The following is a 27669-nucleotide window of genomic DNA, read 5'->3' on the forward strand; positions in this document are numbered from 1 at the left end:
TAATTTAAAAGTTTAAAGAGAAATATGAAAAGGAAAAAAAAACAAAAAACTAATCGATCAGAAATAAAGGTGTTTAATGTTTCTTGTTTTTTTTTTTTTTGATTCTTTTTGTATTTTTTATATTTTTTTGTAATAAAAAAAAAACGATGTCGTTTGAAGTGGAATTGATGCAAACAATATATATGATTTGATTTGATTTTTTTTGTTTTCCAAAGGTTTTTTATTCCCAAACAATTCTCCTTTGCTTTTGTTGGTTAAAAATTAAAGGTTGAAATATTCATTGCAACACCAAATCTTCGACATCTTTTGTGTCTTTTTTGCAATTCAAAAAAATCTTTTTTTTTTTGGACATCCAAACATATCTTTGTGGCTTTGAAAAATCATTTTTTAAATTGATTTGGAAATTGCTTAAAAATTTATATTAAAATCGATTTCTCGATTTTTTTTTTGTTTTTTAAACCAATTAGGAAAGAAAAGTCAAATGAATTTTTATTAACTTACTCAATATTATTATCTCTATTAATAATTAAATTAAAACAAATAGACAAGAGAATCAAATCATAATTGAACTAATTAATATGCGGTTGGTTTTATTGGATTATTTGTTGTATCCAATGCTTGTGATTTGAGGTCAGGGAATACCAAACCAATCTTTTTCAAAAGATACTGGCCATAGGTATCCTCAAATGAAAATACACTCGATTTGTCCCAACGCTCTGTACTGTTGTCGCTTGTCTCTATTCCTTCGATTGGACGTACCTTTGCGTTGAAGTTTGGATCGAAAAAGATTGGGAAAGACAGACGATCTTTACCGGTTGTATTTAATGCCACACGATGTGGTGTCGATCTATATAAACCACCTGTAACTCTTTCCAACATATCTCCCTTTACATATATAAACATTAATTAATAAACAAGTAAATTTATACTTTTGTTATGATTATTGATTTGAAAACACTTACAATATTACAAATGAAAGAATTTTTAATTGGTGGAGCTGGTATCCAACCTTGATTTGGAACTTTCACTTGTAGTCCACCGATGTTGTCTTGATAGAGGATGGTGAGAAGTCCGTAGTCGGTGTGTTCTCCAACACCCCAACGCTCACTGGCATCGTCAGCTACCTGTGTTCTATAGTTGAAGATTCTAAAGAGAATGAGTGGATCGGCAGTGTAATTCTTGCTAAAGTACTGGCTATCCAAATTGAGACTGAGGGAGAGTGCCTCCATTACGCGGTGACCGAGTTGTGTTATTTGATCGATATATTCAAGTATGGTCGCTTTGAAACCCTCGACCTCAGTTGGGAACAAGTTTGGTCCGTGAATGGGTAGTGGGTGATCCTGTTCCAACTCTTGTCCTAAATAGAGACCCTCTTTCATATCGGGTTTACCGCTTGTGAGCTCACCACCCAACGAAAAGAAACCACGCCAAGCTTTACCTCCGAGTTCCATTCTATATTTCTGTTTAGTCTCTTCGTCCAACTGGAAAAACAATCTCGAGAGACTGTCTAGCCTATCTATCAATTCTTGCTGTACACCATGACCCACCAAATAAAAGAAGCCGTGAACTAAACATGCATCTCTAATCTGTTGAACTACCAACAATCTATCTGATTCTTGTGATTCTTTATTTACAAATGATGAAATATCAATTATAGGTAATTTAAAACCCATCTTTTATATATATCTCTTAAACTAGATTAACAATTTTGTAAAGATTGATTGACAAAATTAAGATGGTCCACAATAATTTTGGTTAACAAAAAAAAAAAAAAAATATCTGCAATGCTGTTTTTTTGAAATCAGATTCCAAAAAAGAACACATTTCATGTTCTTTGGATATTTTTTATAAAAAAATAAATTGTAAAATGATATATTTTATTTTTATTTGTTTGTTTTATGTTTGATTTGAAATTGGAGGTGATAAATTGTTGTTTGGAGTTGGTAGATTGTTTGAAATTGGAATGGGTACGGATCTTTGTGCATGTATCAGTGATTTTCTTTCTTCAGCCTCTGTATGAGACTTGTTTTGTGATGATGATTGTTGTTGTTGTTGTTGTTGATGATGCTGGTTATTATTATTATTATTAGTGTTATTGTTATTCTTTTTCTGTTCCTCTTCGAACTCCTCCCACTCTGCTACTGATGGTCTGCTTTTAACGAGTGCTAACCATCTGTAGAGATGGGGGAACTCCTCGACACTGATATCCGGTAGTATAGAAACATATCTAGCCCAAGGATAGGTTGCAATATCTGCAATTGTGAACTGATCTTTCGAGGCAATATACTGACGATCCTCTAGATTTCTATTTAACACGTGTAACAATCGCCTCAGTTCATTGGCAAATCGATTGATTGAGTATTGATGTTTATCTACTGCATATATATTAAACTATAGTAACCGTCATTTCGAAAATAACAAATGAAGTTGTTAATAAATATCGAATATACATTTATGTTTCAAACAAACTAACTAAGCAACATACATGTATTAACTCCCCTAATACTGGTCCTAAATTTGACATTTGCCTATAATTACAAAAGTTAGTTATTGTTTAATCACTTTAATTAATTTGCTATTTGTGATCGATAATTACCAAAATACCCAATTTAAAACTTCAGTATGAGATTTTGGATCTGTTTTTATGTTTGGTATTAGTTTATCGTACTTGTTGGCCAAGTAGTACAGTATATTTCCTGATTCAAACACAGAGATTGGTTCACCCTCGACGTCGTGGTCAACTACGGCCGGCAATTTTCCGTTGGGATTTATCATTAGGAAATCAGGGGAGTATTGCTCACCTCTCCTAATATTTATTTCATGATACGAGTAAGGTACTTCCCTAAGTTCTCTCAGCAACAGGTGAATCTTTACTACATTTGGTGATGGTGCACCATAGAACTCTATTATTTTAAGCTTTGCTTCCATTTTATAATACTTTTGATTTATGTTTTTTACTATTGTTTTTTAACAAAAAAAAAAACGAAAACAAAACCAAAATAAAATAAAGAAATGGTTATGTATTAAATTTATAACAACAAAACTATAATTAAACAAACAAAACAAAAATAAACTAAATAAATTTAATTGAACAAAGTTATTATTTAAATTGAAATTTCAACTTTTGACAATAAAATATTACTTTATATATATGTTGTTGGTGCGCGCGGACGGGTGTGATAAAGGTGTGGGGGTATCGGTGTGGTGTGGGTTGGTAGTTTGTTGGTTACGAGGAAGAGCAAGCTGAAGTTCTAATTATAAATATATGATTCTGGTTCTACTGTATTTTAATACTTCAATCTCACAACTTTTTTGTTGTTCTTTTTGATTCTATTCTTTTTTCTCACAATTCTCTTCTCTTATTTTCAATATTTCTTTTCTTACTTCTCTGCTTGTTTTTTTGTTTTTATTTTTATTTTTAAATGTGAATGTGTTGATGTTATTATTCTAGTGTGTATTGTGTTGTACAGTGCACGATCAGAGAGCAAGTCGATGAGTGGTGGTGGTTTGAATAAAACAAACTATTTTTAATTTGTTCTCTTGAATCAATTAATAATAGAATATTGGTAGTTTTTGTTTTTTGTTTTTTTAAAAAAAAAAAAAACAATTTTGAGTGCAAAGATATATATTAATTTAAATGAGTCATGACACTAATAATCTTTTAAACTTTTTCGCAAATTCTAGAACAGATGATTAATTGCAAGGTGGAGAGTGTGTTAGGTATCATTCTATTGCAAAAATAAATAAATCTATTTTTTTAAATCGTCGATTTTTATTTCCTTTTTTTGTTTTATTTTTATTTTGGTTTGATGTGAATGAAAAAAGACAAACAAACAAAGAATAAGTTGACCTTAATAAGGTAGATTAGAACAACAACTTGTGTTTAAAGTTGCTATATTATATTTGTTTGTTATAAATGAATTAATTTGGTCTAACAAATATCATCATTCTTTTATACTTTTTTCTTTTCTCTTCTTCTTTTTTACGTTTTGTTTTTATTTTTGATTGTTATTTGATCAAATTGATAAATTAATTTGTTTTAAACACTTGAACTAACTAACTCCTATAGCATTTATTATAATGCAAAACTACTTTTTATTGTACGATTCTGTTTTGTTTAAAAAAAAAACTAATAATTTAATTAAATATTTTGATTATTATAATTTAATCAATGTCGGTTATGGTTGTGTCGAGATCAATATTATTAAACTTTCTAATGATATGTTGATAGAAGCTGACTGCTTTCACCAGGTCAGTGATTGCCAACTTCTCGTTGTAGCCATGTAGCATTGCAAGTCCTTGACTGTTGACAACACATGGCATTATACGATAGATGTTGGGTGACACCGGCCAGTAGTATCGGGTGTCGGTATTTGCAAACATGAGTCCGGACTTGACGTTCACGTCTTGTCCAAAGATTTTCTTGATGCACTGCTTGACCGCTTTGAATGGCTTGGCGGCGGGACTCGAGTATGGCGATGGTGGAAGTTTGGCGTCGATGATAACTTTGATTCTGGTGTCGTTGATCAAGCGGTTGTTTCTCTCGATGATGGCATCGACGTCATCGCCTGGAACCACACGATGACTAATCCAAGCGGTGGCGGTGGTCGGCAACACATTTGGCTTGATCCCAGAGCGGAACATTGTCACGGTGGTGGTAGTTCTTCTCATGTAGTCGAGGAATGGAATCGTTTCGATTTGTTGCTGTGTAAATTGATCGAGGAATTGATTCGGGTAGAGTGTGCTGTTCGGTGGTGGAAGCGGGTTCGATTCAAAGGCGGTGACGGCTTTCGCGAGAATACCGATTGGCGATTGCTGTGAGGGTGGCATCGAGGAGTGACCGCCTGGCGCAGTGGCGGTGATGTTGAAGTAGACGTAGCCTTTCTCGTTGACACCGAGCAACGCGGTAGTGGTGTTAAGTCCCGGGAGGAATCCGGCTTGTAGCAGCGGGATGCCCTCGTCGAGAATCATCTCGGCGGTGATTCCGAGGCTTTGGACGTGTGCCGATATCATCTTGTGGCCGTTGTATCCACCGATTTCCTCGTCATGTCCGATGGCAAGATAGAGTGTTCTCTCGGGGACGTACGATCGATTCAGCAGAGTTTCGATTGCCTCCATCGCACTGATTACGATCAGTTTGTTATCGATGGAACCACGACCCCAAACATAGCCATCTTTGATGACACCACCGAACGGATCGACCGACCAGCCCGACATATCAACAGGCACAACATCGTAGTGACAATTGATAAAGAATGGCTTCAGCGCAGGATTGCTACCATCCCATCGATACAACATCGAATAGTTATTTATAATCTCTCGATTCAAGTGGCTATGTAAAACTGGGAATGCTTGTTGTAAATATTGAATGAAATCGGTGAATGGTTGATAATCAGTTTTAATATCTGGATCATCTTGTGAAATTGTTTTAAACTTTATAGCCTAATTGAATTGAATTGTTAATATAGTAAAAATAATTGTGTATAGATAATAATATTTACATTTGCTAATTTTAATGCAACTTTATTGGCATTCGATTGTGGATATGCATTTACATTTGAAGATGGTGCAAATGACACCGCTACTAAAAAAATAAATAAAGTAAAAACTAAAAACTAAATAAGAATAAAAGAATTAATAATTAAGTCTTTATTGGATATATGAATAAAGAAAGTTTATATTTATACTTACTACAGGATTTAATAAAGTTATCCTTCTTTTAGGATCAGTGAATTGTTGGTAACACAGTGGCAGCATGGTTTGAAACTTTTTAGATATTATCTGTTTTGTATGACTAAACCAATTCCTTAGCAATGTTGGAATAATAAATGAAACAATGGAGGTGAATGAACCCTTTAAATGCATTTCTTTTTCCTTTGGTAAATCATATAAGATTATATAGAAAGAAAAAAAAGAAGTTATTTAGGAGTTTAGAACTAAACTGAGAGGAAGTGGATATTGCACCAATTGAAAGAATCACTACTCTGAAAGCTCTTATTGTTTTTGGATATAGGTTGCAAAGATTATAAAGATTCCAAAAATAACAAATTCAATAGAATGAATTGCAAATGGAAGATACTAATGAAGTTGGTTGTTGCTGTTGCTGTTGTAAATTTAAAACTTCCAATATACTTTCATCCAATTAGTGGTGCTCAATTCTATGGTAACTCTCTCTCCTTTAGTGGGAATCGGATGTAGATTATCACACCAATATTTAGTTTTAATGTAGTTGGATGTTGTTTTTATTGTTGTTGTTGTTTTGACTGAAGTATGATAAATTATATAATTTTAATAAATACGATGCAATTATCTTGAGGCTAACTTAATAATAAAAAAATCTCTGGTAATGTAGATTTTAAAAAGTAATAGAAGGTAGGTAATGTGAGTGAGATAGTAGGTGGAGGATAAAAGTCAGTGAGTGTTTGGTATGAATGTGTGAGTGTGTGCTATTGTTGTTGTTGGAAATTCCAAGTGTGGTAAAACACTATGTTAGATAGAATGATGGGTTGTTATTTTAAAAGAAAAACTTAACACTCCTCTTTAAAAAAAATAATGAATATATTGTTAAAAGTGTGTGTTGTTGTTGGTGATATGGTAATGATGATGACATTAACTATTTTCCTATTGCTTATTTAGGTGAAAGAGTAACAATATACAGCGACAACAACAATGATTACTAATAATTGGTTACTACTACTACTACTGCTGTTGGTGATGATGGATGTTGATAAAACCTGTCAAGTTTACAATGGAAAAAGGAAAGTGTGGAGGGAATGAAAAATTTTAAGACTTTTAGAATGATTTATGTATTTTTGTATTTATTGTTGTTGTTGTTGTTGAAGATAGTTAGGTGACACCGATCAGAGTGTTTTAGATGTGTTGTTGATATAATATGATTGATTGATTATCATGGAAGTTGGAGACCGATTATTTCTCTAAGGTTTGATGAACCATCGCTAATTCTTTCTAATTGTTCCAACTGTTTTTGTTATTTTAGTTTTTATTTTGGTTTAAGAATAAAGAAGAAGTTGCAAAGTTAGTTCCTGATTTGTCGATAAGAATAAAACTAATAAAAGAGAAGTACTGCTAGTATTATTTTTTTGTTTTTTTTAAAAAAAAGAAGAAAAAGTCACACAAAAGTTGTCTATCTCCTCTTCTAAATCGCTAACAACATAATTTAATGATCAACTGGTTGGAAGATGAGAAAAGTAGGTATGTCAAGTTTTATCTTTTTCAATAAAAACTATCGTGTTGAGTGTTTGTTAATAGATGTGATGTTGATCCATCCTTCATTTAGATAGTGTATTTTAACAACCAAACTTAACAAAAACATGTTCCCGTTTTTGATTTTTTTGATTTGTTTGAAAATGATAGATCAATTTAACTTCATATCAAAAACAATCAATCTGCCAATAAAAAAATAAAAAACCCACTAACCACTGATTCAGAATATATTTTTAGCTTTTGTTGGTGTGGTTTGATTGGATGTGGGGTGATCAGATTGATTTGGATTGATAGTACTATGTTTGTTTGTGGTTGATTTCGAATTACTCGTCTCTCTTATTGTTATTGTTGTTGTGAATGTTGAATGATGTAAATAATATTGTTATTGTTCATTAGTAATATACCTTTAAATAGTTTTCATTTTCCACCATCTGTTTGAATTGGAAGACACTACCACCCACTCCAAAATAGAATGATTTTGCTGCCAATAAACTATATTTTAAGAATTTATTTATATGTATAGGTATAAAATAGCAATAGTGTTAAGGTGTTTGTGTGTTAGTAACAATTTAATCATGTAAATTCTATCTCTTTATTATTATTATTAGTGTGTGTTGTTATTATTAATAGATAAATAAATGATGATGTGTTTCATTTAATTAGTTTAACAAACTTGTTAAAGTCAATTTAGAAGATTAGTGTTTATATAGGTAATAACAGGGTGATTATAATATTTTAACATTGTCATAGGTGTGGTGTGAACATCACTAATCTCTAATGATTCGAATTAACAACAATTGTAACTTACCATATTCCATTGGGTGCTAAATGATTCTTTATCAAATTATAGAGTTTTTTGAATGAACTTATATTATATATAGTATCTGATGTTAAAATTAGATCAAACTTTTCTTCTTTTAATAAAGTCTATTGAATTTTAAATGTTGAATTGATAGTTATTAGTAAATTAAGTACCTTACAAGTTTGCTTACCAACTAATAATATACATACATCAACATATTTCCAATCACCAGATATAAATCTTGTTTGACCTTTAAAGTTATTCAATTTCAAATTGGGAATACTGAGTGTATCTATAACCTCTTGATTCTTTGGTTAAATGAAATAAATATTAAAGTGGTTAGTTTAATTAAACCTAAATTTAAACAATGAATATAAGAGGCAGATTGTACATACGTAATCTTGTAATGTAACATCTGAACCTTTCGACAAACAGTAGAGTGCAGGCAATCCATGACCACAACCAATCTCCAAGACACGTTTATTCTGTAGAGATATCTGCTTTTCGATCATATAGTTAACGAGATCGATTGCACATTCCCATAGCTTGAATCCACCTTCATATACACCCGGTATTAAATCCGATTTGTTTGAATTCAACATGTTGTTTAGTGATTCACTTTCCATTAATTGTGACATCTGGAGAGTATTATTATTATTATTATTATTGTTGTTGTTGTTATTGTTGTCGTTGCCACCAGTACTATTATTATTACCACTACTAGTAGATAACGAAACCAATGGTTTTGCAAGTTTCTTCAATTGAACACCTTGTTTGAACGGCACATTCTCTACCAATATACCATTTTCATTCAATAGATGTTCAATATTGTCTGTATTATAAATAGGTGAGCTATTGTAATCAATAATCTTTGCTTCTCTTTCCTCTATCACAGTATCATCTGACTGTTCAAGACCGTCCGATTTCTGTTTGATTTCCTCTGTTTCTTCCTTAAGTCAAGACATTCCAACATTAGTTATAGCTATTTCTTTGATTAATTTAAACTGATTCACAATCATACATCTACATCAAAATTGAATTTAAATGACATTTCTCGGACTATTTATATTTTAATATTAAACTGCATGTATTCTTGAAGAAAAGTTTTGGTTGTCACTAGCAATACTGTTATTATTGTGAATCTTTGTATTATTAAAAGAATTTACTTTCGGGAAGATTGATTGACCAAATAAGAAATCATTGTTAAGATTTAAATTGAAAAAAAATTAGAAGCACAAAAAATGATGATTGAAACAAATGATAATTTTAAATTATAAAAATGAACTTCACCAGAGGCTCCATAGTTGAATGGTACAATACTACCTTTGGGTGGTAGTGGTCTGGGTTCGATTCCCGGTGGAGCCCCAAATTTTTAATCATCATTATAACGCATGCGGTAAGTATTGTATCCTATGAAAAAAAAAATGATCTGCTCCACAAGCATCACATGATCACTTTATACTGTTGTTCATCAACACGCAACTACTGTTAGATCTATTCTATCCTAATACTACTCAACTTATTAATTAATAATTTATAATAATAATAATAATAATAATAATAATTATAATAATAATAATAATAATAATAATAATAATAATAATAATAATAATAATAATAATAATAATAATAATAATAACATTTTATTGGCTATATTTCTCACGGCCTGTGTGAGAATGTAAATATAATATAAAACACGAACTAGCAGGTTAATATCAATACCTGCAATTTGTTGACTGATCATGAGTCAACAAATCTTTTTTTGCAAAAAAAAAAAAAAAAAAAAAAAAGCATCACACAGATGAACCTTCTTACACTAATCAAGATATGATGAAAGACAAGTGAAGCAAGAGTAGTGATGTTGTCCTTCAATAGTCCAATCGAATCGTTGACCACCTGAAAGCTGTAAGGATTCAAGAATGGTGTTAAGATTGAATCTGTGCATAACTGCTCGATTTAAGTTGAGTAGTATTAGGATAGAATAGATCTTACAGTTGTTGAGTGTCAACATAAACTTTTAAACAATATATATTTGAATGTTTAATGGATATTTTTATAAATTTCGCAGACTAATATTTATTTTATTCAACAAACTCTCTATCATAGCTAGAGATTAAACACCATATGACAAATAATTCTTATTTCTAACAAAAAAACAATTGTTATATATTCTATATTACCTTAGCAATTACAGTGTAATTCTATAAAACTAAAATTTGAAAAACATCAAAATAACTAAGATACTATAAATAGACCTTTGTAACTGTAACCCTATTTTTAAAGAATTTGAAAGAAAAAAGGAATATGTATTATATTAACCAATCATATTTTAATAATTTTAAGTTGATTAGATTTTTTTGTTAAAACTGATCAGTAAATATGTTATTAATATGGATCTTATTATTTTATACTAAAATCACCCGATCTTCATTTAAAAAGTACTAAAATTTGATAACCAAAAGTTACCCCTATTTGATTAAAGTTAGAAAAAAGAAAGAAGTATCTAGGATTCGGATTTTTTCAAAAAAATCTTCGATCTCCAAAAAAAATATCAAAGGGGGGGTCATAACAAATTCTTTTTTTTTGATTCATCTCATCGTGCGCAAAAAAATAATATGAAAAAAAAGTAGTCCAGGTTCCTTGTGGGACCGTTTATATTGAATTCTTACTAGAAAAGTGGCCACTTTTCTGTTGTTGTTACCTTATAAATATCTAGTATCACATAAATATTTGTTTAAACATAAACCATTATAATTGATTAAATTTGAATTTAATAATAATATTCTTTGTTCTTTACCAAAATTGTTTTTATAAATTTTAAAAAACAAATATTAATATACAAATAATAAAAATGATTAAATCCTATTTTTTATTAATCATTTTAATATTTTTAAATTTAAAAAATATAAAAGTAGTAAAATCAAATGAACTGAGTCAAAATGAACGTATGTAAAGAATATTAGTTATTTTTTTGATCTTTTAAAGTTAACTTTTTTTAATTATTTTTTTAATAGTGGAATCAATCATATTTGTGATTACTCAAGTAAATATATTGATATTTAATATTTTAAAAAGGAATTTTATTTTTTCTAAATTTTGTTAAATTTTAGTATCAAACAGGTTGGAATGTAAATGGAAAGAGTTGTAGTGAAATTACAACTTCTGGATTACAATGTAATATAGTTGATGGAGCAGAAACTATTCAAACTATGTAAATATTTATATAAAATTTTAATTAAATTCAATAGACACTAATACATACCTATTGAAATATTAATCCATTAGAACAATTTCATCAACATCTTCAATAGACATTGGGGAGCCAGTGTACAGAGATAGTTTAATTTTTCCAAATTTAATTAGTTTCGAATTATTAGTTGGACCTAAAAAGAATACATCTTACAATATACTTTCTTTACTTGACAATCAATATAATGTAAACTTAAAAACCTTAAATTTCTATGATCAAACTTTTATATTTTCAAATAGTTTTCCTACATATATTAATTTAGTCTCCTTGTAAGTATAAATAACTTATTATCATATTATTTGTCCTAACCATTTATTTAATTCTTCAAAAACAGGTTTATTCAAAAAGCTATTGTCCAGAGTAACTTTAGTTTAACAAAATCGTTGTCAACATTAACAGAATTAAGATTATATGATATTAAATACACTCCAACATATGGAATGATAGTGGATTTTACCAATCCTATTAATTCACCACTTCAATATTGGTAAGTAAACTAATAATAGTTTACAGTTACATATTAATAGGGAATCTTCTTATAGTGATTTGCAGTCTATAGATGAGTTTACCATTGTAGGAGGTGTATTCAAAATTTCTGATCAATATTTCCCTTCATTGTTAACTCTTAGTCTTGATGTACGTTCGAGCATTAATCCAAATTTTATTCTTAATTCAAATTCAATTGAATATATGTAAGAGAAATTAAAAAATTAAAAAATTCTCTTATTTATCAATCTCTACATTGAATAGGACTTTAAACAATATAAACTTAGAAGTAACTAATGCTCCCAAATTAAATTATTTGTATGTATTAACAACCGATTATTTTAATATTTTATATTCTAATAAATATCAATTCAAAGGAGTATAACAAAGTGTGACCTATCAATAACTGATTATTGTATATTTTATTATTTAAAATCATTGTAAGTTTTATTATAAATATATTCTTTTTTTCTAAAGAGCTAATAATAAATTGAGTATAGATTTGTTTTTGATGGATATTCACCTATTTCTAAAACATGTTATCTTGATACATTGAAAGTAGAAAGAACCTCAGTACCTAATGTACCTGATGCATCTTGGTTTACTAATGGACCTTTTACTCTGTAAGTATTTTGATTTATTATCTATTCATTTTTATATATTTATTTACATATCTCAAGATCATTGGATAGTACGAATTCATCTGGTAGTATGGATTTTAGTTATATAGAGGGTGTGAAGACTTCTATATCTATAACGGGTACCCAAAATGTTACCCTACAATTATTTGATAATTATTGTCAACTTAATGACTTTAATTTATATGATCTAGTTCTTAGTAACACAGGATATGTACCAGATTGTTTTTATTGTTATTGGCCAGATGTATTTCAAAGACTCCCTTCCAATACTCCACCTCCACCATCAAACTATAAATGCAGTAAGTATCATTTCTTATAACCAACTTTTTAAAGTAATTTATCATAAAAATTAACTTGAATAATCAATTATAGATATTACACTTGATAGGCTTGGATATTTAATTTTTCGTTCTAATTGTAAGAAAATCTTTAAATCCCTCATCTAAAAACAAAAACTAAATTAAATTATTCAAATTTTATTTAAAGTAAATATTCAACTCATTGGAAAGAGTTTAGGATATGGAGATAATGTAAGCCCCAATACAATGCTGGTAGATACACCCAATTACAGGTTTAAGTAAATATTGATTTATAAAATTATATATACAAAGAATTAAGCTAATACTAATGGAATTTTATAGTTACAGAGTATTAACAGAATATGGAAGAGACACAGTTTCTTTCTCAACAAAATATAATTATTCTTTCAATATTTTTTGGGGTCTTTCTAGTATGTATTTTCTATCTTTAAAATATTATTTTACTATTTTTATTAATATATTTATCTTTCTAGTTAAAGCAGATTATATCTTGATGAATAGGTTAAGTTCAGGTGACTTATTAGTAAAATCATTTGGAATGTTTAATATTTATGCACCTTTAAGTGTTTCAATAGGAAATCGGAGTTGTGAACTTTTTTTTAACTCCACCAAAGAATTGAATTGTATTATCTCAAATTATTCTACAACCACCCCACAATTGGTAAAAATATCAGACACTCTTTCTCAAGTCGGTTTATATAGTGTTTTAGGTAAGAAATTTAAAATTTGAAAAAACAAAATATTGTTATTAATGCTCTTTAAAAATATTAGATTTTACAATTATTTCTTACACTTACTCCAATGTTTTGATAGTTAATGCAAACTTTGGATTTAATCCTTTCAATGTTTCAGTAACAATATCTGAATTTAAATGCAATATTACATCTTTAAATGATACACAACTTATCTGTACTCCAGCTCCAAACATTCCTTTCAGTCAATATATTACAATTATGGTGTATGCCAATAGTTTAAATGGATCGATAATATACGAGAATCAAGCAGAGTGTAATCCTGTTTCAACTTGTAATGGAAATGGAATTTGTATAAATAGCATATGTGAGTGTAAAAGTGGATATGGTGGTTACAATTGTCATAATAAGTTGGATCCAGATATCATTATTTTGCCAAACAACACCAACCCATCACCAATTATCATTGTCAAAGATGGTTTAAATTTTACTTTCAATATAATCGCAGTTCAAGAGATAGATGAATTGACATCTGTCATTAGAGAAATTAGAACAGATAAATGGATACATTCAACAATTGGAAATGATACTTTGAGTATCTCAACCTACAATTTACAATCATCCACACCAGAAGTAGATCAAATCAAAGCAACTATTGAATATTCAAAGAATAGTAGATTGATTAAATTTGCTGGACAATCAACATTTTATCCAGAGAATAGTTTGAAATTGATGATCGCAATCAATAATTGGTCATTCAAGAACAGGTTGAATCAAATAAGAGTCTTGATGGAAACAAAAGCAGTTGTCAACCGTGATAAATGCTTAGAACCTGGAATTAATGTAAACAATGCATCAGATATTAATTTTCTTTCTATCTCTTATGGAGATCAAACACTCTACGGTAGATTCCTTCCATTTGGTTTATCAGATAACCGGCCAATTTTTGTTCAAAATCAGGTTGTCAACAAAACTGAATCATTAATTACTATTGGAATGATCTTACCTTATGGAAATAGTATCATCATAGATCCAGATTTCTCAGTTTTAATCAACCCCAATTCGAAATCAAAAGAATGTTCGAAGGGATTTGAAACTTGGAAAATTGTTACCATAGTAGTTGTATTGTCAGTGGCTGCTTTTGCTGTTGCTGTGGCTACTGTAGTTTTATTGAAAAAGAAATCGAAAAATCGGAAAGAAGCAAAGAGAATTGAAAATAGATTAAAAGAAATGAAATAAAAATAGATTAGGTCTCACAGTTTTCGAATACCCACTATAATTTTGTCTCTAAGAAACCATTGTCCAAATTTTTTGTTCACTTTCTTCTTTTATTGTGGTAAATAGATATTAAAAATATGAAGGTGTATGTAAACTTAAATTATTTTTTAAGAATACTAATTTATTTTGAAATTCTAAAAAAGGAATACAGGTTAATCTAGGCGCTTCACTTGTTTTGTTACACCAATTTTGTAATTTTTTTTTTCTCAATACAATTTTGTTTTTGATTGAATAGGGACATAAATAGATATTGATATTATTTCCGTAGTTTATTCAAAAGTTTTAATAATGACCGTATCGGTAGTATTGAATTTAATAAGAATAGAGTCAAACAGTGTTCCCATAGCAAAACCCTTTAAATCGGCATAACAATGTTGAATACCACCTAATTTAGTTACAGTTCTAATTTCGAATTTGCTTTCAAATATTTCGTTTGGTTTCATGGTGAACACTTGACTAGGTGTGTTGACTGTGATACCATTTGTACAGTTCAAAACATTGAGATCATATTGTTCTTTGGTCGCTCCAATATTCTTTGTTTGAATATAAAGAATTCCATCTGTGGACATTGATTCGAAAGTTTCAAGACGATTCGAAACAAATACAGCTGGACTCTCTTTGTAGGCATATGCAAAGTTGTCAGCTTTGATCTTATTTGTGAGAACTGATGTTTGTTTGCCACCTAGCTCGACCTGAAGGAACAAATTTTTATTTCCTGTATAGCGATAGATGTCAGCACTAGCACCATAGTTGATGATTTGGTATTGACCTTTTTTGCCCTTGGCATACAAAGCCATATCTTGATCCCTGAACTTCTTTATTTGGTTATCTAGACATGCGTTCATTGGTGCACTACACTGATTAGGCTGATTCTGAAAAGCCTCATATCCCGTTGCAATCTTACTACATTCCCCTGAAGAACCAAGGAATGATATAGGAAAAACCAAAGCTTTCAATTCGAAAGGCAATTTGTGTATTGGGTTGTTGGGATCTGTTTTTTCTTTGAGAACGAAAAACATGCTGCTCTCAAAGGTTCTCAAGGCTTGACGCCATGCAAAATCACCTTCCAATTTGATAACGATTCCATTGGCGTTGATAATCAGGTTATCGTTTCCCATTCGGTAGGTCTGAGTTTGGGTAGCTCCACTGGTCTCGTTGAACTGGGTAATATTAACAATTATATCGTAGGTGGTCATGGGTGGTTCTATTGAGTAGGCATCGTAGAGGAGTGGTCTTTCGGCCATATACGATGCAGATGAAGATCTACCTTCAAAGAGAATACAAGAGAGAAGCGCACGGCTGTCGCGATCCATTCCAAAATAGCTACCAAGGTCACAACTACAACAGAATCCTTGCCTGCTTACCAGAGGAGTCTCTCACGGTCGGACATATATGATCGGATGGACTATCTTTACAGCTACTGAAAAGTAAATAGTCGCTGGTGTAAAATACATTCTCATATTTCTCCTCTGAATATGACCCTCTATAGATTAGAGTTGATTTACTGTACTGCTTAGATTTCGAAATTGTTAGAATCACAGGATATACCAATGAAGTTGTTGTACCATCTTCATTTTTAATATCGTTAAGAGTGAATTCATAAGATTGATCCTTTTTGATATTTTTTTTTAAAAAAAATAATACAAATTAAAATTTAATTTTTTTAATTGTTAAAAATCTATTCTTATACATACTTGATTAATATCTACATTTAGTTCAACAACAAACATTTTTTTACTATTTAAATATTTATTAACTTTTTTAGATTCTGGAGTACCATCTTTACATATAACCATCAGACTCGATGAAGTTTCACCTCCTCTTATAATATGTAGATTATAAAAAAATAAAATGAATAGAATAAATAAATATTTTTTATATGTAAATTTAAATAAGAAATGATTGTTGAGATCAATTTTTTTTTTGCCTTTTTTTTTGAATCAAGAAACAACAGCAACCAGTTGCTAAAAAAACAGTAGTGAGTCAAATTGGGTCCACACAAATCAAATATTTTTTAATAATGATTTTTTGGTGACATTTTTTTTATTATTATTAAATAATTATGATCCAATATAACTTGAAACACAATGAATCACTTTATGGTTAATAAAGTTGTCGGTAATATAATTTATAGTTGATGGTGAAAGTGGTGGTGTTGTTGTTTTGTTGTTGGTTTGATTTGAAGTGGTTGTATCTGTGAGTAATTCGTTGATATCTTGAGTGTTTTCATTGAGTTTAAATGGTAGTTCTAATTTCAAGTCCGATGTGTTCAATTGATGTTGGCTTATGTGCTTAAAGAACTGAATTTGTTCCTTCTCATTTGGCAGTGCTTTCATGAGTCGACTAAATACATTCCATTGACCGTCGTTTGTAAGTACCTGATTCTCTCGTGCGACATACTGTTTGATTATCGACTGACCGATTTTCGAGTTACCGCTGTCCTTGGCGAGTGCAGCTGTCACCAACGACAGAGTGAATTGATTGACTTGGTTGTAGCTCAATGAAATACCGAGATACCATTCGAGATCCTCAAGTGTTGGCTCTACCCAAATGAATCGCAATCGGCTCGCCACCAACTTGGAATAAGAGTGTTTCTGGAGGAATAGCTCCGTCGCCACCTGATAGGTGCGTGGTCGCTTGTCTGTCATCACCTGGAACTGCTGATGTGCCTCTTTGAATCTTCGCTTCTGTGCGAGTAATGATATATTTAAATGACTGGTCAGGATCGTTGGAAGATTGTGTTTCGTTGAATATTCATTCAGAGAATCGTTGATGTCCTTATCGAAATGGTTGATCTTGTACATGTAGTTCCCAATTGCTTTGATTGTGTTTGGCTGAATGAACAACTCGTTCGCCATCATCGACTTTAACAGCTTTGAAATCAACTCTATCGTTTGCTCCGACGGCGCATCTCTCTTTATCAAACCAATGATGATATCATTCCAAGTCTGTTGTGAGTTCGTAAATAACAATGGATCTTCTCGACTAACCAGTTGTATACCACGCTCCAGGTCGTCTTGCAACACCGTACTAAACACCTGTGGTGTCGACACCAACGGTTTGAAGACTGCTGTTGCCGCCGGCACTATATTCTCGAGGTAATCGACCGGGTCGTTGTTGAACAACAATTGCAACGCTCGCAAAAGCATCGAATTCTTGGGAAATACGCCACGCTTAAAGAAGAATTCCAGCAGCACTTTGCGAACCTCCACTGTGTTTGACTGCGACAAAGCACGCTTCAAAACGGTGTCTTGTCTCTCGTTGATCTTCTTCATTGCTCTGACCGCCAGTGTTATACGCTGCAGTGTCGTCGACATCGATAGGTTCAGCTGTTTGCTGAGATGTCGCGAAGTCAGAGTGCCACGCCACGTCTCTGCAAACATTCGTTTGATTGTCATCCAATACTGATCGAGACCGTAGTCTTTGGTGCTGGTGTGGAACGCCAGGAACTTGTAGACGGTGTGATGATTCGGTAGCATTCGGTACTTGGCGATACGCTTCGAGTACCAAGCGAGTGCATCGTCATACGCGGGTATCGAGAGATACTGACCGATGACGTCGTTTATCGTAATATCCCTGCACAGCTCATCGACACTCTCCAGCTTTGTCTCTAGCAACGCCAGCACACCTTTGTTTCTAGTTACTTCATTATATACTATCAATTGTCCAAGTGGTGATTTCAATGGTTGATCATTAAGATTCCAATTTAATAGAATTAAATCCTTATTATTATTACTTTTACAACTATTATTATTATCTTTTTCTTCTTCTTCTACTATATCATTTGTTGTTGAATTTGATGTAACTACACGCTCCAATATATATTGTATTACATCTAATCTTTGATAACTATTCAATACTAGAAACTCTCTGTTCTCTGCATATTCGTATAATATCTCGAATGTTGCAGTGTTCATTTCGTTCTGTGAGTCATAGCAATCGATTACACGTACAATCTTGGCCAATCTATCATTCTTTGTATAGTATTGAAGCAATAAATTCAGCACTTCAGTACTCTTGTATATTGATCTTGCCATTCTATCCAGGAAATCCTCTACTTGTTCAGGTTGCATCATTACTCTATATGTACCTACAAGTAATGATTTCAATCTGAGAATAATAACATTATCAATGAATAACAATTGTTAGATGTCTTAAACTTAACAAACTTCTTTACTTTATGCTGCTGCTGCTACTGATACATACTGTTGTAATGCTAATTTAGGTGAATATTTAAACTTTAGAAATAGTTGATCGATCTCTTTGTCTTGCGGTGCAGTCAGAGTTATAGGTAGCATCGACATGAACATATCCTGTCGCATTTGAATGGCTGCTAGCTTATTGGTTGAAGGTGATGGTGGTTTAGGTGTATGCAGTTTCTCTAAGAGTTGATTCTTTCGCCGCAACAGTCTCTTCATCAAGATACGATCGAAACGCTTATTACTCTGATCGACCAACATCAGAGTCTCCAACTGCTTATCGATATCCGACAGCTCATTATTCATTTCATCGATCTTATCTTGATCAAATTCATATTTAACAGTTTGAAATAACAATTCATTTATACTATTATTATTACTACTATCATCACTATTATTGTTGTTACTACTACTACTATTTATATTTTTCTTTAATGTTATTCTATGAGTTATTCTTTCATTATTATTATTATTATCTATATTACTATTATCATTGTTGTTATTATTATCTATTATTACTTCATCAACACTATTATTATTATTATTATAATGTGTATTATTTTTATTATCTCTGTTGTCTGATTTAGAGGTACTATATAAAAGTGCTTGAGATGTGCTTGAAAAATGATAATAACTATAAGGGTTGAATGATGGTATAGATGACAATGAAGAAGATGATAATGATCTAATATATCTAAGCTGTACTAATGACAAACTTGGAATTCTGTTCATTGCTAATATAGTATAAAGTTGTAGATCATCTGAGAATAACTTTAAAGCAATCAAAGAATTTTCGAAAATTTTCGCTTCTGACAGCCGAGTCAAATTTTTCTGACAAACATGTTTCATTTCATTGTGTTGTCTATTGGTGCAGGAGAAAAAATCTTGTTTTCAATCATTTTAAGTGTGAGCTATAATATTAATGAAGTAAAATAGTTTTTTCGAAATTAAAGATAACTTTTTGATCAGATTAGACTACTTGAGGTATTCGTACCAATTCATAAAAGAGAATAATATTGAATAAAGTCTATTTATATAATTCTCGATGTAAACTGTTGAAATCATTAATCTTTCTACTCATAAGCTTGGATTTCAAAGATTGATTATCTGGAATGTCTATTTTGATAACTTTACAACAAATAGACTCACAATATTAATCTGATTTTTTATTTCGTAAACTATTAAATATACTTGAATTCCGTAGATTAGATACGATTGATTTTAGGAATTCCGTTATCAATATATCCTTTTGCTTTTTAATTTCTTTATATATGACAGTGATAAATAGTTGAGTATCTATTCTAACCATGAAATAAGTGTAGTCATTTAATGATTCAAGTTGATGTCTCTGTGGATGTTGATATGAAGTTGTCTGTAGCATATCTGATTTCTGTTTATCTAAATAATAGAATATTTCACCTGATTTCTCAATGGCAGATGAATTCTCCAATAAAATACTGATGATATTTGGTAAATGTTGTGTTGGTGCTTTATCCTAAAAACAATATAATTGTAAATTAACTATTCAGTCAGAATAGATATATAATAATGATGATGTATGTAACATACACTTGGAATATAAAATATAGGTGGAAATGAACTTAAACCAGTCGGTATATTCTCTTCGTTGTTGAAACAATAGCCAATCTTTGAGTATGGATTTCCTTTGCACTCGTAGAAGATACCAAAGAAGTAGGCGTTTGATTTCTGACAGAACGACTCTATCAGTGTGCCATAGTCAGGATTGTTCTTCATTGTTGCCTCACGGAATGTTAGCATCGATCCACCTGTTTCCTCCTCGACTGTCTTTAGCGGGAAGTGAAAGTACAGAGTAGAACGTGATAAGAGTGCATTGTAAAACAATGAGAGCCACTGATGAATAGAATTCGATTGCCAACCGGATGAACCTGATTTCTGTTCGAACGTTCTACTTTGATTATGATCAAAGTCTCTCCAACTATCGAGATCTACTCTCGATTGAAACAATAGCAATATCGAATCTTTGAATACATGCTTTGATAACAATAAACTAACTTTTAATAAATTCTTTAAGATTGATATTTCATAACTATATATAATAGATTAGATACTTTGATAAATATTCCAATTTATAGACAGCAGCTGATATTTGTACTTACTTTGTATTTGCTTTCATTCCTAGTAATAAAGGATGTGTTATTTTATCACGATAAATTGTAGGTATCATATCTAATGAATTTACCAACATATCCAAGTTTGAATCCGTTTGACTTATTGATAGTACTAAAGATGTATATCTGAATATATCCATTTGTTAATTCTTGTGATGATAAGAATATTTAACAAGATGATAGATTTACTTACACACCAATCATATCTATTCTAACTTGTACTATAATACATGTTTGTAGGAGTAATGAAGTGAAGAAAGAATATTCAGGGTCATCATCTTGTTTCTGTTTCTGTAGCTGCTGTTGTTGCTGTGTACCTGTTGAAACAATTGGTTTCAATAGACTCTTTAAATCATTTGATATCTGTATATATTGATCCTGTATATTATTGGTTTTCGAAAGATATGAATGCTTATAATACATGCTCTCACAATTCGAGAGATTTTGAATCTGTAATAGGAATTTATTCCATGGTATAACTGAATCTGTTACCTTTTATATTATTCATACAAATACATATCAGTTAGAATACATAGTAAAAGCTTAAATAATAGCAATAATATTATCATACTTACTTGTTTTTGTTTTATTAATTTTGTTATATTACTAAAATTTAGATGTTCTAAGCATTCATATACAGATGATAATAATTCTCTATTCATATTTAAATGAAATGCAACATAAATAAATGAAACATCAAATGATTTTTTAAGATTTAACAAAGAGTTTTTATTTTTTATTTTTTCCAATTTTTTTACTTTTTAATAATAATTATTCAGGTTGTTTCATTACATGTTTTGTTCTTTTTGTTAAATCTTGTGTTGATTTTAAATCAGTCCAATTTTGATCATTGCTGGATACCAATATCTTATGCTTTTACTTCTTCTTGTATGGAGCATAGGATGGGGATGTTGGTGAATATGATGGAGAGGTAGGACTGTACGATGGAGATGTTGGGGAGTATGATGGGGAGGTTGGTGAATAGCTTGGTGATGTTGGTGAATAACTTGGTGAGGTTGGAGAGTATGATGGTGAGGTTGGCGAATAACTTGGCGATGTTGGTGAGTAACTTGGTGAGGTCGGTGAATAGCTTGGCGAGGTTGGTGAATAGCTTGGTGATGTTGGTGAGTAGCTTGGCGAAGTTGGCGAGTATGACGGTGAGGTTGGTGAATAACTTGGTGAGGTCGGTGAGTAACTTGGCGAAGTTGGCGAATAATATGGCGAGGTTGGCGAGTAGCTCGGTGAGGTTGGTGAGTATGATGGGGAAGTCGGTGAATAACTTGGAGATGTTGGCGAGTATGATGGTGAGGTTGGAGAGTATGATGGCGAAGTTGGTGAATAGCTCGGTGATGTTGGTGAATACGATGGACTGTTTGCGTTGTAGTTTGGTGAAGCTGGGAAATAAGAGAATCCACCTGAAGATGAACCTCTAGCAGGAGAATAGGAAGGTGAGAAATCTCCACGATATTGTTCGTTAAATGGTGAGAATGGTGCATCCAATGGGCTGAATGGATGATGATATGGAGTACTTCCACCATCGTGTGAAGGAGTTTGACTGCCTGGCTCGTTATAGTGTGACATCATGGTCGATGGCTCTGGCATGGCAATCGAGTGAGCATTCTTGATCATGTCTTGATTCAAATAGACTTCGAAACTACCGGTTCCAAGTGGTGGAAGCTGACCGAGAATGATGTTTTCAGTGACACCCTTTACGTCGTCAGTCTCTGAGAACATGGCGGCATCCATGAGAATTTCTACGGTCTCTTCGAAAGAACAACGCATCAATGGTCCAGACTCTACACGATTGATACCGTGTCTGGAGATGGCCATCAAATGACCACGATAGGTCATAACGTCAGCGAGAATTGCCAAATGACGATAGTTTACGTAGGAACCGTCGAAAGAAATGACTGCTCTCAACTCCTTCAACAATGCATTACGCACCGCCTCAATACCGAGTACCTGAATGATTTCAATGATATCGTTGGACACGGTTCTGCTGTGATCGACGTCTGGATGACTCATTACCTCGAGGAGATTGACACCGTCGGTATCGAGTACCCATTCCTTCTTGCTAAAGTATGCACCGTTCTCGTTGACTCTGACTTGGTCATCGTGACGCATGAATACCTTCTTAATTCCACGAATACCACAGAGCACCATCTCACTGAGCATCTTGGCTTCGATACGACGAAGGAAAGTATCGTCATCATCGTTACCGTCGGTCTTGGAGTCATTGTCCTCGATGGTACGAATACGAATGATCAGTTTGTCTGCGTTATCATCACTGAAAATACAGTTGAGTCTACCGAAATCACGCTTGATACACTGGGTGATGTCGGACAGCGAGAGTTTCTTGTCAGTAACCATCTCACGGTCCAACTCGATACGTAACACCCATGGTGACAAGACATCATCGGCTTTGGTATCGTCGTCTGGCAAGAGTAAGTAACGACTGACAAACTCCTCGTCCTCTTTGACCAATGTCTGTTGTGGATCTGGGTCATAGTAGATCTCTGTGGCGGCAGTAACCGTTGCCATCGTAGTGTATTCGAGCTGGCATTGAACTGACTTGGCCTTTTCAGAGTCTTTGGCGGCATCCGGTTGCAAGTAGATAGTGAGTGATGGAGTTTTTACAGTTTTAGCGATATTGATAATTTCCTTGAGACGTGGTACACCAAGAGTTACGTTCTTTGAAGACACACCAGCATAATGGAAAGTGTTCAAAGTCATCTGTGTGGCGGGCTCACCAATGGATTGCGCAGCAAGTGCACCTACCATCTCACCTGGATTTACGATAGAGAGGAGGAACTTGCTCTCGACTTCACCGACCATCCAGTTGAAAGCCTTCTCGTTGAGTCTAAACTCTTCGAGTACACGCTTCGATGAGAGTGTCGATCTCAACAGGATACTAAAGAGTAGAGTAGCATTCTGATGAGTCTCGCTCCACGCTTGACTGTATATGGTATCCTCTTCACTGGCATCAATCTGTGCAATAATCTTTAGACGTGAAATCAAACCTTCGATGCTGTTGACAACGTGTGCCGGATTGAGATCACTTATAGTACGATGATCGATACCGAATTGCTTGTGAGCATTGATGATCATACGACGCAAGTTGACCGGGAGTGGCCATGAAGCTTCACCGGTTGGAATAATTTCAGTACGTAGCAGATTTCTGTCGAATTCGATACGCTTGAACTCACGGTCCAGTGTCTCACGAATGGTAGAATCGTTACGAATCTCCTCGATGATCAGTGGATTGATCCAACCGTCACCATAGTCGGAACGGTCGATCTGATGCTTGTAGAGTTTGATGAAATCTTGATTGTCACGCTTGAGTGAATCAAACATTTGATTCTCAACGAAACAACTGTCAAGACCGTCCTCACCGTAGGCAAATTGGATGACATCACCGAGTGAATTTCTAACGGTGGCATCATACTTGACACTGACGTCCTCCATAGCCTTGACGAGACGACGCTGGATATAACCGGTTTCCGAAGTCTTTACGGCAGTATCGATAAGACCTTCACGACCACCCATAGCGTGGAAGAAGAACTCTTGTGGTGTCAAACCACGAAGATATGAATTCTCTACGAAACCACGACTCTCGGGACCGTAATCGTCTTTGGTGAAATGTGGAAGTGTTCTGTTTTGGAAACCGAATGGGACACGTTTACCTTCTACGTTCTGTTGACCTACACAGGCCATCATCTGTGAAATATTAATGAAAGAACCTTTGGAACCTGCGTTTACCATTGCCTTTACATTGTTGGATTCCTGGAGGGAACGTTGTGCGCTGGTACCGGCATCGTCTCTTGCTGTGTTGAGCACACGATTGACTTCCTTCTCGAAAGACTCTAGCATAGAACGACCGGGCTGACATTCAAACTGGTTGCTCTGTGCCTTGATGATGAGCTCCTTTACCTGTGTTTTGGCGTTGGCGATGGCACTTGTTACCTTGCTCATGGTAGCAGCATCGGCAATAGTATCACCAATACCTACGGTGAAACCGTGGTTAATCAACCAATGGTTGACCACTGTCTGTGTCTGATCGATGAAGAGACGACACGAATCGTGACCGTGCTCATTCATAACTACGTGAATAATCGATCCGTTGGCCGCACCAAGAGATCTCTTACAGAGGATACCGGTGAGAAGTTCTCCCTGGTCAATGATGACGACAGTGTCTGCAGCCATCTCTGATTTCTCCTTTTCTTTGTCGCTGTGAGTCGAACCGAAACGCTGAAGATTGATGTTTGGAATGATCAACGAGAACAGTTGCTTACCGGTCCAGAGCTTCTTTGGCTTCCAGATGGCGGGTGGTGGGATTTTACCGTCCCACGATGGCAACCACATGAGAATGTTCATCATTAGATCTCTCTCAACGAAGGTGTCTCTCTTGGTGAACTTCATGCTACCGAGCAATGTGTCCTGTACGATACCCATGACTGGACGATTCGATTGTGGTGAAACGATCTGACGTGGTACCATCATAATCTCTATGATTTCAGCTCTTGTCTCAAGCGATTGAGGTACGTGAAGATTCATTTCGTCACCGTCGAAATCTGCATTGTATGGCGATGTTACAGAGAGATTGAGACGGAAAGTAGAATAAGGCATGACCTTGATTCTGTGACCCATCATAGACATTTTGTGAAGTGATGGCTGACGATTGAAAATGACGACATCACCGTCTTGAATATGACGCTCTACCTTGTAACCACACTCCAAATGAGTATCGGTAATCTTCTTTACAAAACGAAGATCGAAACGAGTTCCGTCTTCACGAATAATATATTTGGCACCGGGATGCTCGTTTGGACCGTTACGAATTAACTCTCTCATACGGTCGATATTGAATGGTGTCACCGTTTCTGGGTAGGTCAAATTGAGTGCGATCGAACGTGGCACACCGACTTGATCAATAGAAAGATTGGGATCGGCAGTAATGACTGTTCTTGCTGAGAAGTCAACACGCTTACCCATCAGATTTCCTCTGATACGACCTTCCTTTCCCTTTAAACGCTGACGGATCGACTTGAGTGGTCTACCGGAACGTTGTTGAGCCTGAGGCAAACCTGGAATCTCATTGTCGACGTAGGTGGCAACGTGGAACTGCAGGAATTGAGTTGCCTCTGTGATGATGTGTGCTGGTGCACCGTTCTTCTCTTGCTTTCTGAGCTCACGATTCGCCTTGACAATATCGGCCAACTTGTGAGTCAAATCGTCCTCACCTCTCGAGGCAGTATCCATCATAATCGATGGACGCACTGGTGGTGGTGGGACCGGCAACACGGTGATCACCATCCAATCGGGACGTGCCCACTCGGGATTCAAACCCATAGCACGAGCATCGTCATCACGGATTCTCTTTAATATACTGTGAACTCTTTCTGCTGACAACACCGACTTCTTCTCGACAGTGTCGTCCTGTACATCTTTAAATTCGACTACAAACTTTAATTCCTCCTTTGTGATCTTTGGCAGCACATTACCGCAACCATCTGCCTTTGGCTTTCTATCCAACTCTTCGTCTGTCTTTGAGAGATCATCTACCTGATCCTCCTGGTTGCCCTTGGCAACTGCACATACTTTTTTATTCTTACAAATATCGACAACTGCATTCAATCTTCTTTTTGGGTTTTTAATTTTCAATGCCTGTCTAAAGTGTATATCATCCTATAAATAATACCATTGTTAGTTATAAAATGAATGAATGAATCGATGATGAACTAGATTTTTGATATTTACAGTATCTACTAATAGTTTGGAACAATGGTAACAAACGCATTTTAGGATCTTTAGTACTGTATTGATAAATCCAATGTGAAATACTGGTTTGGCAAGCTCGATATGACCGAAATGTCCGGGACATTCAGCCATCGTTCCAGAGCAGGTTGCACACTTTTGTGTTTTATCGATGGTACCCATGTGTGGATCAACTAAACCTCCAATTTTTGGTTTTCCATTTTCATAGGTTTCTGGGTGTTCAACCAATGCCACAGACATATCTCTCTATATAATGATAAGATCATCATCAACAACATCAATAACAATGAACTTCAAATTGCTAATCATTGTGTCAATCTCTCTATTTTTAAATACTTACAATATCTTCAGGACTCAGAATACCGAATTGTACTCTCTTTACCTTTCTCACTTCAGCAGTAGAATGTTGTACCGAAGCCATGACTTTATTTATTTATATAAAATATTTAAAAAACAATATTTGATGAAAAGTGTGTAGTGTGTGTGTGATAGTGGGTGTGTAAACTATTATATTTGAAGAAATATATATAGATGTAAATCGGAAAAGATATATTATATTAAAAACAAAAAGATAACAATTGTTTTTAATTTTCTTTTTTTAAAAGTTTTTTTTTTTTATTTTTAGTTTTTAGTTTTCTTTCTTTTTTGTTTTTCTTTTTTTAGATTTAAAAAAAAAGTTTGAAGTTGAAGGTGAAGGTGAAGTGTGATGTGTGATGTGATGTGTGATTAACTATATGATGAAATATAAAACAAAATATATTGATCTTCCTAGTTCTACTAGTTTATGATTAACCTATGATATTAAAGATAAACTGGTTTTTGATACAATGGAGTTGAAAAGATATAATGTTA

At 33.3% G+C, this 27669-nt stretch overlaps 9 protein-coding genes and 1 non-coding gene across 10 annotated transcripts; 2 read left to right on the forward strand and 8 right to left on the reverse strand.

The window, feature by feature from the left end:
* Nucleotides 1-573: 573 nt before the first annotated feature.
* On the reverse strand, nt 574-1673 carry PPL_08723 (isopenicillin N synthase family dioxygenase; the record flags this gene model as incomplete). The annotated part of the gene is made up of 2 exons (XM_020579528.1): nt 574-885; nt 963-1673. The coding sequence occupies 2 exons, from the start codon at nt 1671-1673 to the stop codon at nt 574-576; spliced, it is 1023 nt and encodes a 340-aa protein (XP_020430203.1).
* A 223-nt stretch (nt 1674-1896) lies between these two features.
* Nucleotides 1897-2928, reverse strand: PPL_08724 (putative glutathione S-transferase; the record flags this gene model as incomplete). The annotated part of the gene is made up of 3 exons (XM_020579529.1): nt 1897-2297; nt 2470-2528; nt 2597-2928. 3 exons carry the CDS (start codon nt 2926-2928, stop codon nt 1897-1899), a joined length of 792 nt encoding a protein of 263 aa, XP_020430204.1.
* A 1236-nt stretch (nt 2929-4164) lies between these two features.
* PPL_08725 (uncharacterized protein) lies at nt 4165-6138 on the reverse strand (the record flags this gene model as incomplete). Its single annotated transcript, XM_020579530.1, has 4 exons — nt 4165-5442; nt 5502-5584; nt 6067-6103; nt 6133-6138. The coding sequence occupies 4 exons, from the start codon at nt 6136-6138 to the stop codon at nt 4165-4167; spliced, it is 1404 nt and encodes a 467-aa protein (XP_020430205.1).
* Nucleotides 6139-6907: 769 nt separating this feature from the next.
* PPL_08726 (class I SAM-dependent methyltransferase) lies at nt 6908-9077 on the reverse strand (the record flags this gene model as incomplete). Its single annotated transcript, XM_020579531.1, has 6 exons — nt 6908-6979; nt 7686-7716; nt 8033-8151; nt 8236-8334; nt 8422-8976; nt 9048-9077. The coding sequence occupies 6 exons, from the start codon at nt 9075-9077 to the stop codon at nt 6908-6910; spliced, it is 906 nt and encodes a 301-aa protein (XP_020430206.1).
* Nucleotides 9078-9320: 243 nt separating this feature from the next.
* PPL_08727 lies at nt 9321-9391 on the forward strand. Its single transcript has one exon. It is a non-coding gene; the product is annotated as a tRNA-Pro (tRNA).
* Nucleotides 9392-10877: 1486 nt separating this feature from the next.
* PPL_08728 (uncharacterized protein) lies at nt 10878-14654 on the forward strand (the record flags this gene model as incomplete). Its single annotated transcript, XM_020579532.1, has 12 exons — nt 10878-10971; nt 11041-11069; nt 11137-11237; nt 11312-11545; nt 11611-11763; nt 11804-11968; nt 12263-12385; nt 12443-12702; nt 12890-12980; nt 13051-13133; nt 13197-13433; nt 13495-14654. 12 exons carry the CDS (start codon nt 10878-10880, stop codon nt 14652-14654), a joined length of 2730 nt encoding a protein of 909 aa, XP_020430207.1.
* A 308-nt stretch (nt 14655-14962) lies between these two features.
* Nucleotides 14963-16423, reverse strand: PPL_08729 (HAP2/GCS1 family protein; the record flags this gene model as incomplete). The annotated part of the gene is made up of 4 exons (XM_020579533.1): nt 14963-15545; nt 15711-15960; nt 16058-16304; nt 16388-16423. The coding sequence occupies 4 exons, from the start codon at nt 16421-16423 to the stop codon at nt 14963-14965; spliced, it is 1116 nt and encodes a 371-aa protein (XP_020430208.1).
* A 330-nt stretch (nt 16424-16753) lies between these two features.
* On the reverse strand, nt 16754-17497 carry PPL_08730 (uncharacterized protein; the record flags this gene model as incomplete). Its single annotated transcript, XM_020579534.1, has 1 exon — nt 16754-17497. One exon carries the CDS (start codon nt 17495-17497, stop codon nt 16754-16756), a length of 744 nt encoding a protein of 247 aa, XP_020430209.1.
* A 370-nt stretch (nt 17498-17867) lies between these two features.
* PPL_08731 (uncharacterized protein) lies at nt 17868-19741 on the reverse strand (the record flags this gene model as incomplete). The annotated part of the gene is made up of 3 exons (XM_020579535.1): nt 17868-18029; nt 18338-18803; nt 18900-19741. The coding sequence occupies 3 exons, from the start codon at nt 19739-19741 to the stop codon at nt 17868-17870; spliced, it is 1470 nt and encodes a 489-aa protein (XP_020430210.1).
* Nucleotides 19742-19792: 51 nt separating this feature from the next.
* On the reverse strand, nt 19793-27238 carry rpb1 (RNA polymerase II largest subunit; the record flags this gene model as incomplete). The annotated part of the gene is made up of 9 exons (XM_020579536.1): nt 19793-19803; nt 20084-20387; nt 20462-20960; nt 21031-21168; nt 21236-21534; nt 21618-21696; nt 21923-26727; nt 26800-27063; nt 27158-27238. 9 exons carry the CDS (start codon nt 27236-27238, stop codon nt 19793-19795), a joined length of 6480 nt encoding a protein of 2159 aa, XP_020430211.1.
* Between the last annotated feature and the right edge of the window lie 431 nt (nt 27239-27669).

The sequence above is a fragment of the Heterostelium album genome, assembly GCF_000004825.1.
Source record: "Heterostelium album PN500 unplaced genomic scaffold PPL_scaffold9, whole genome shotgun sequence".
In the NCBI taxonomy this organism is placed as follows: Eukaryota; Evosea; class Eumycetozoa; order Acytosteliales; family Acytosteliaceae; genus Heterostelium; species Heterostelium album.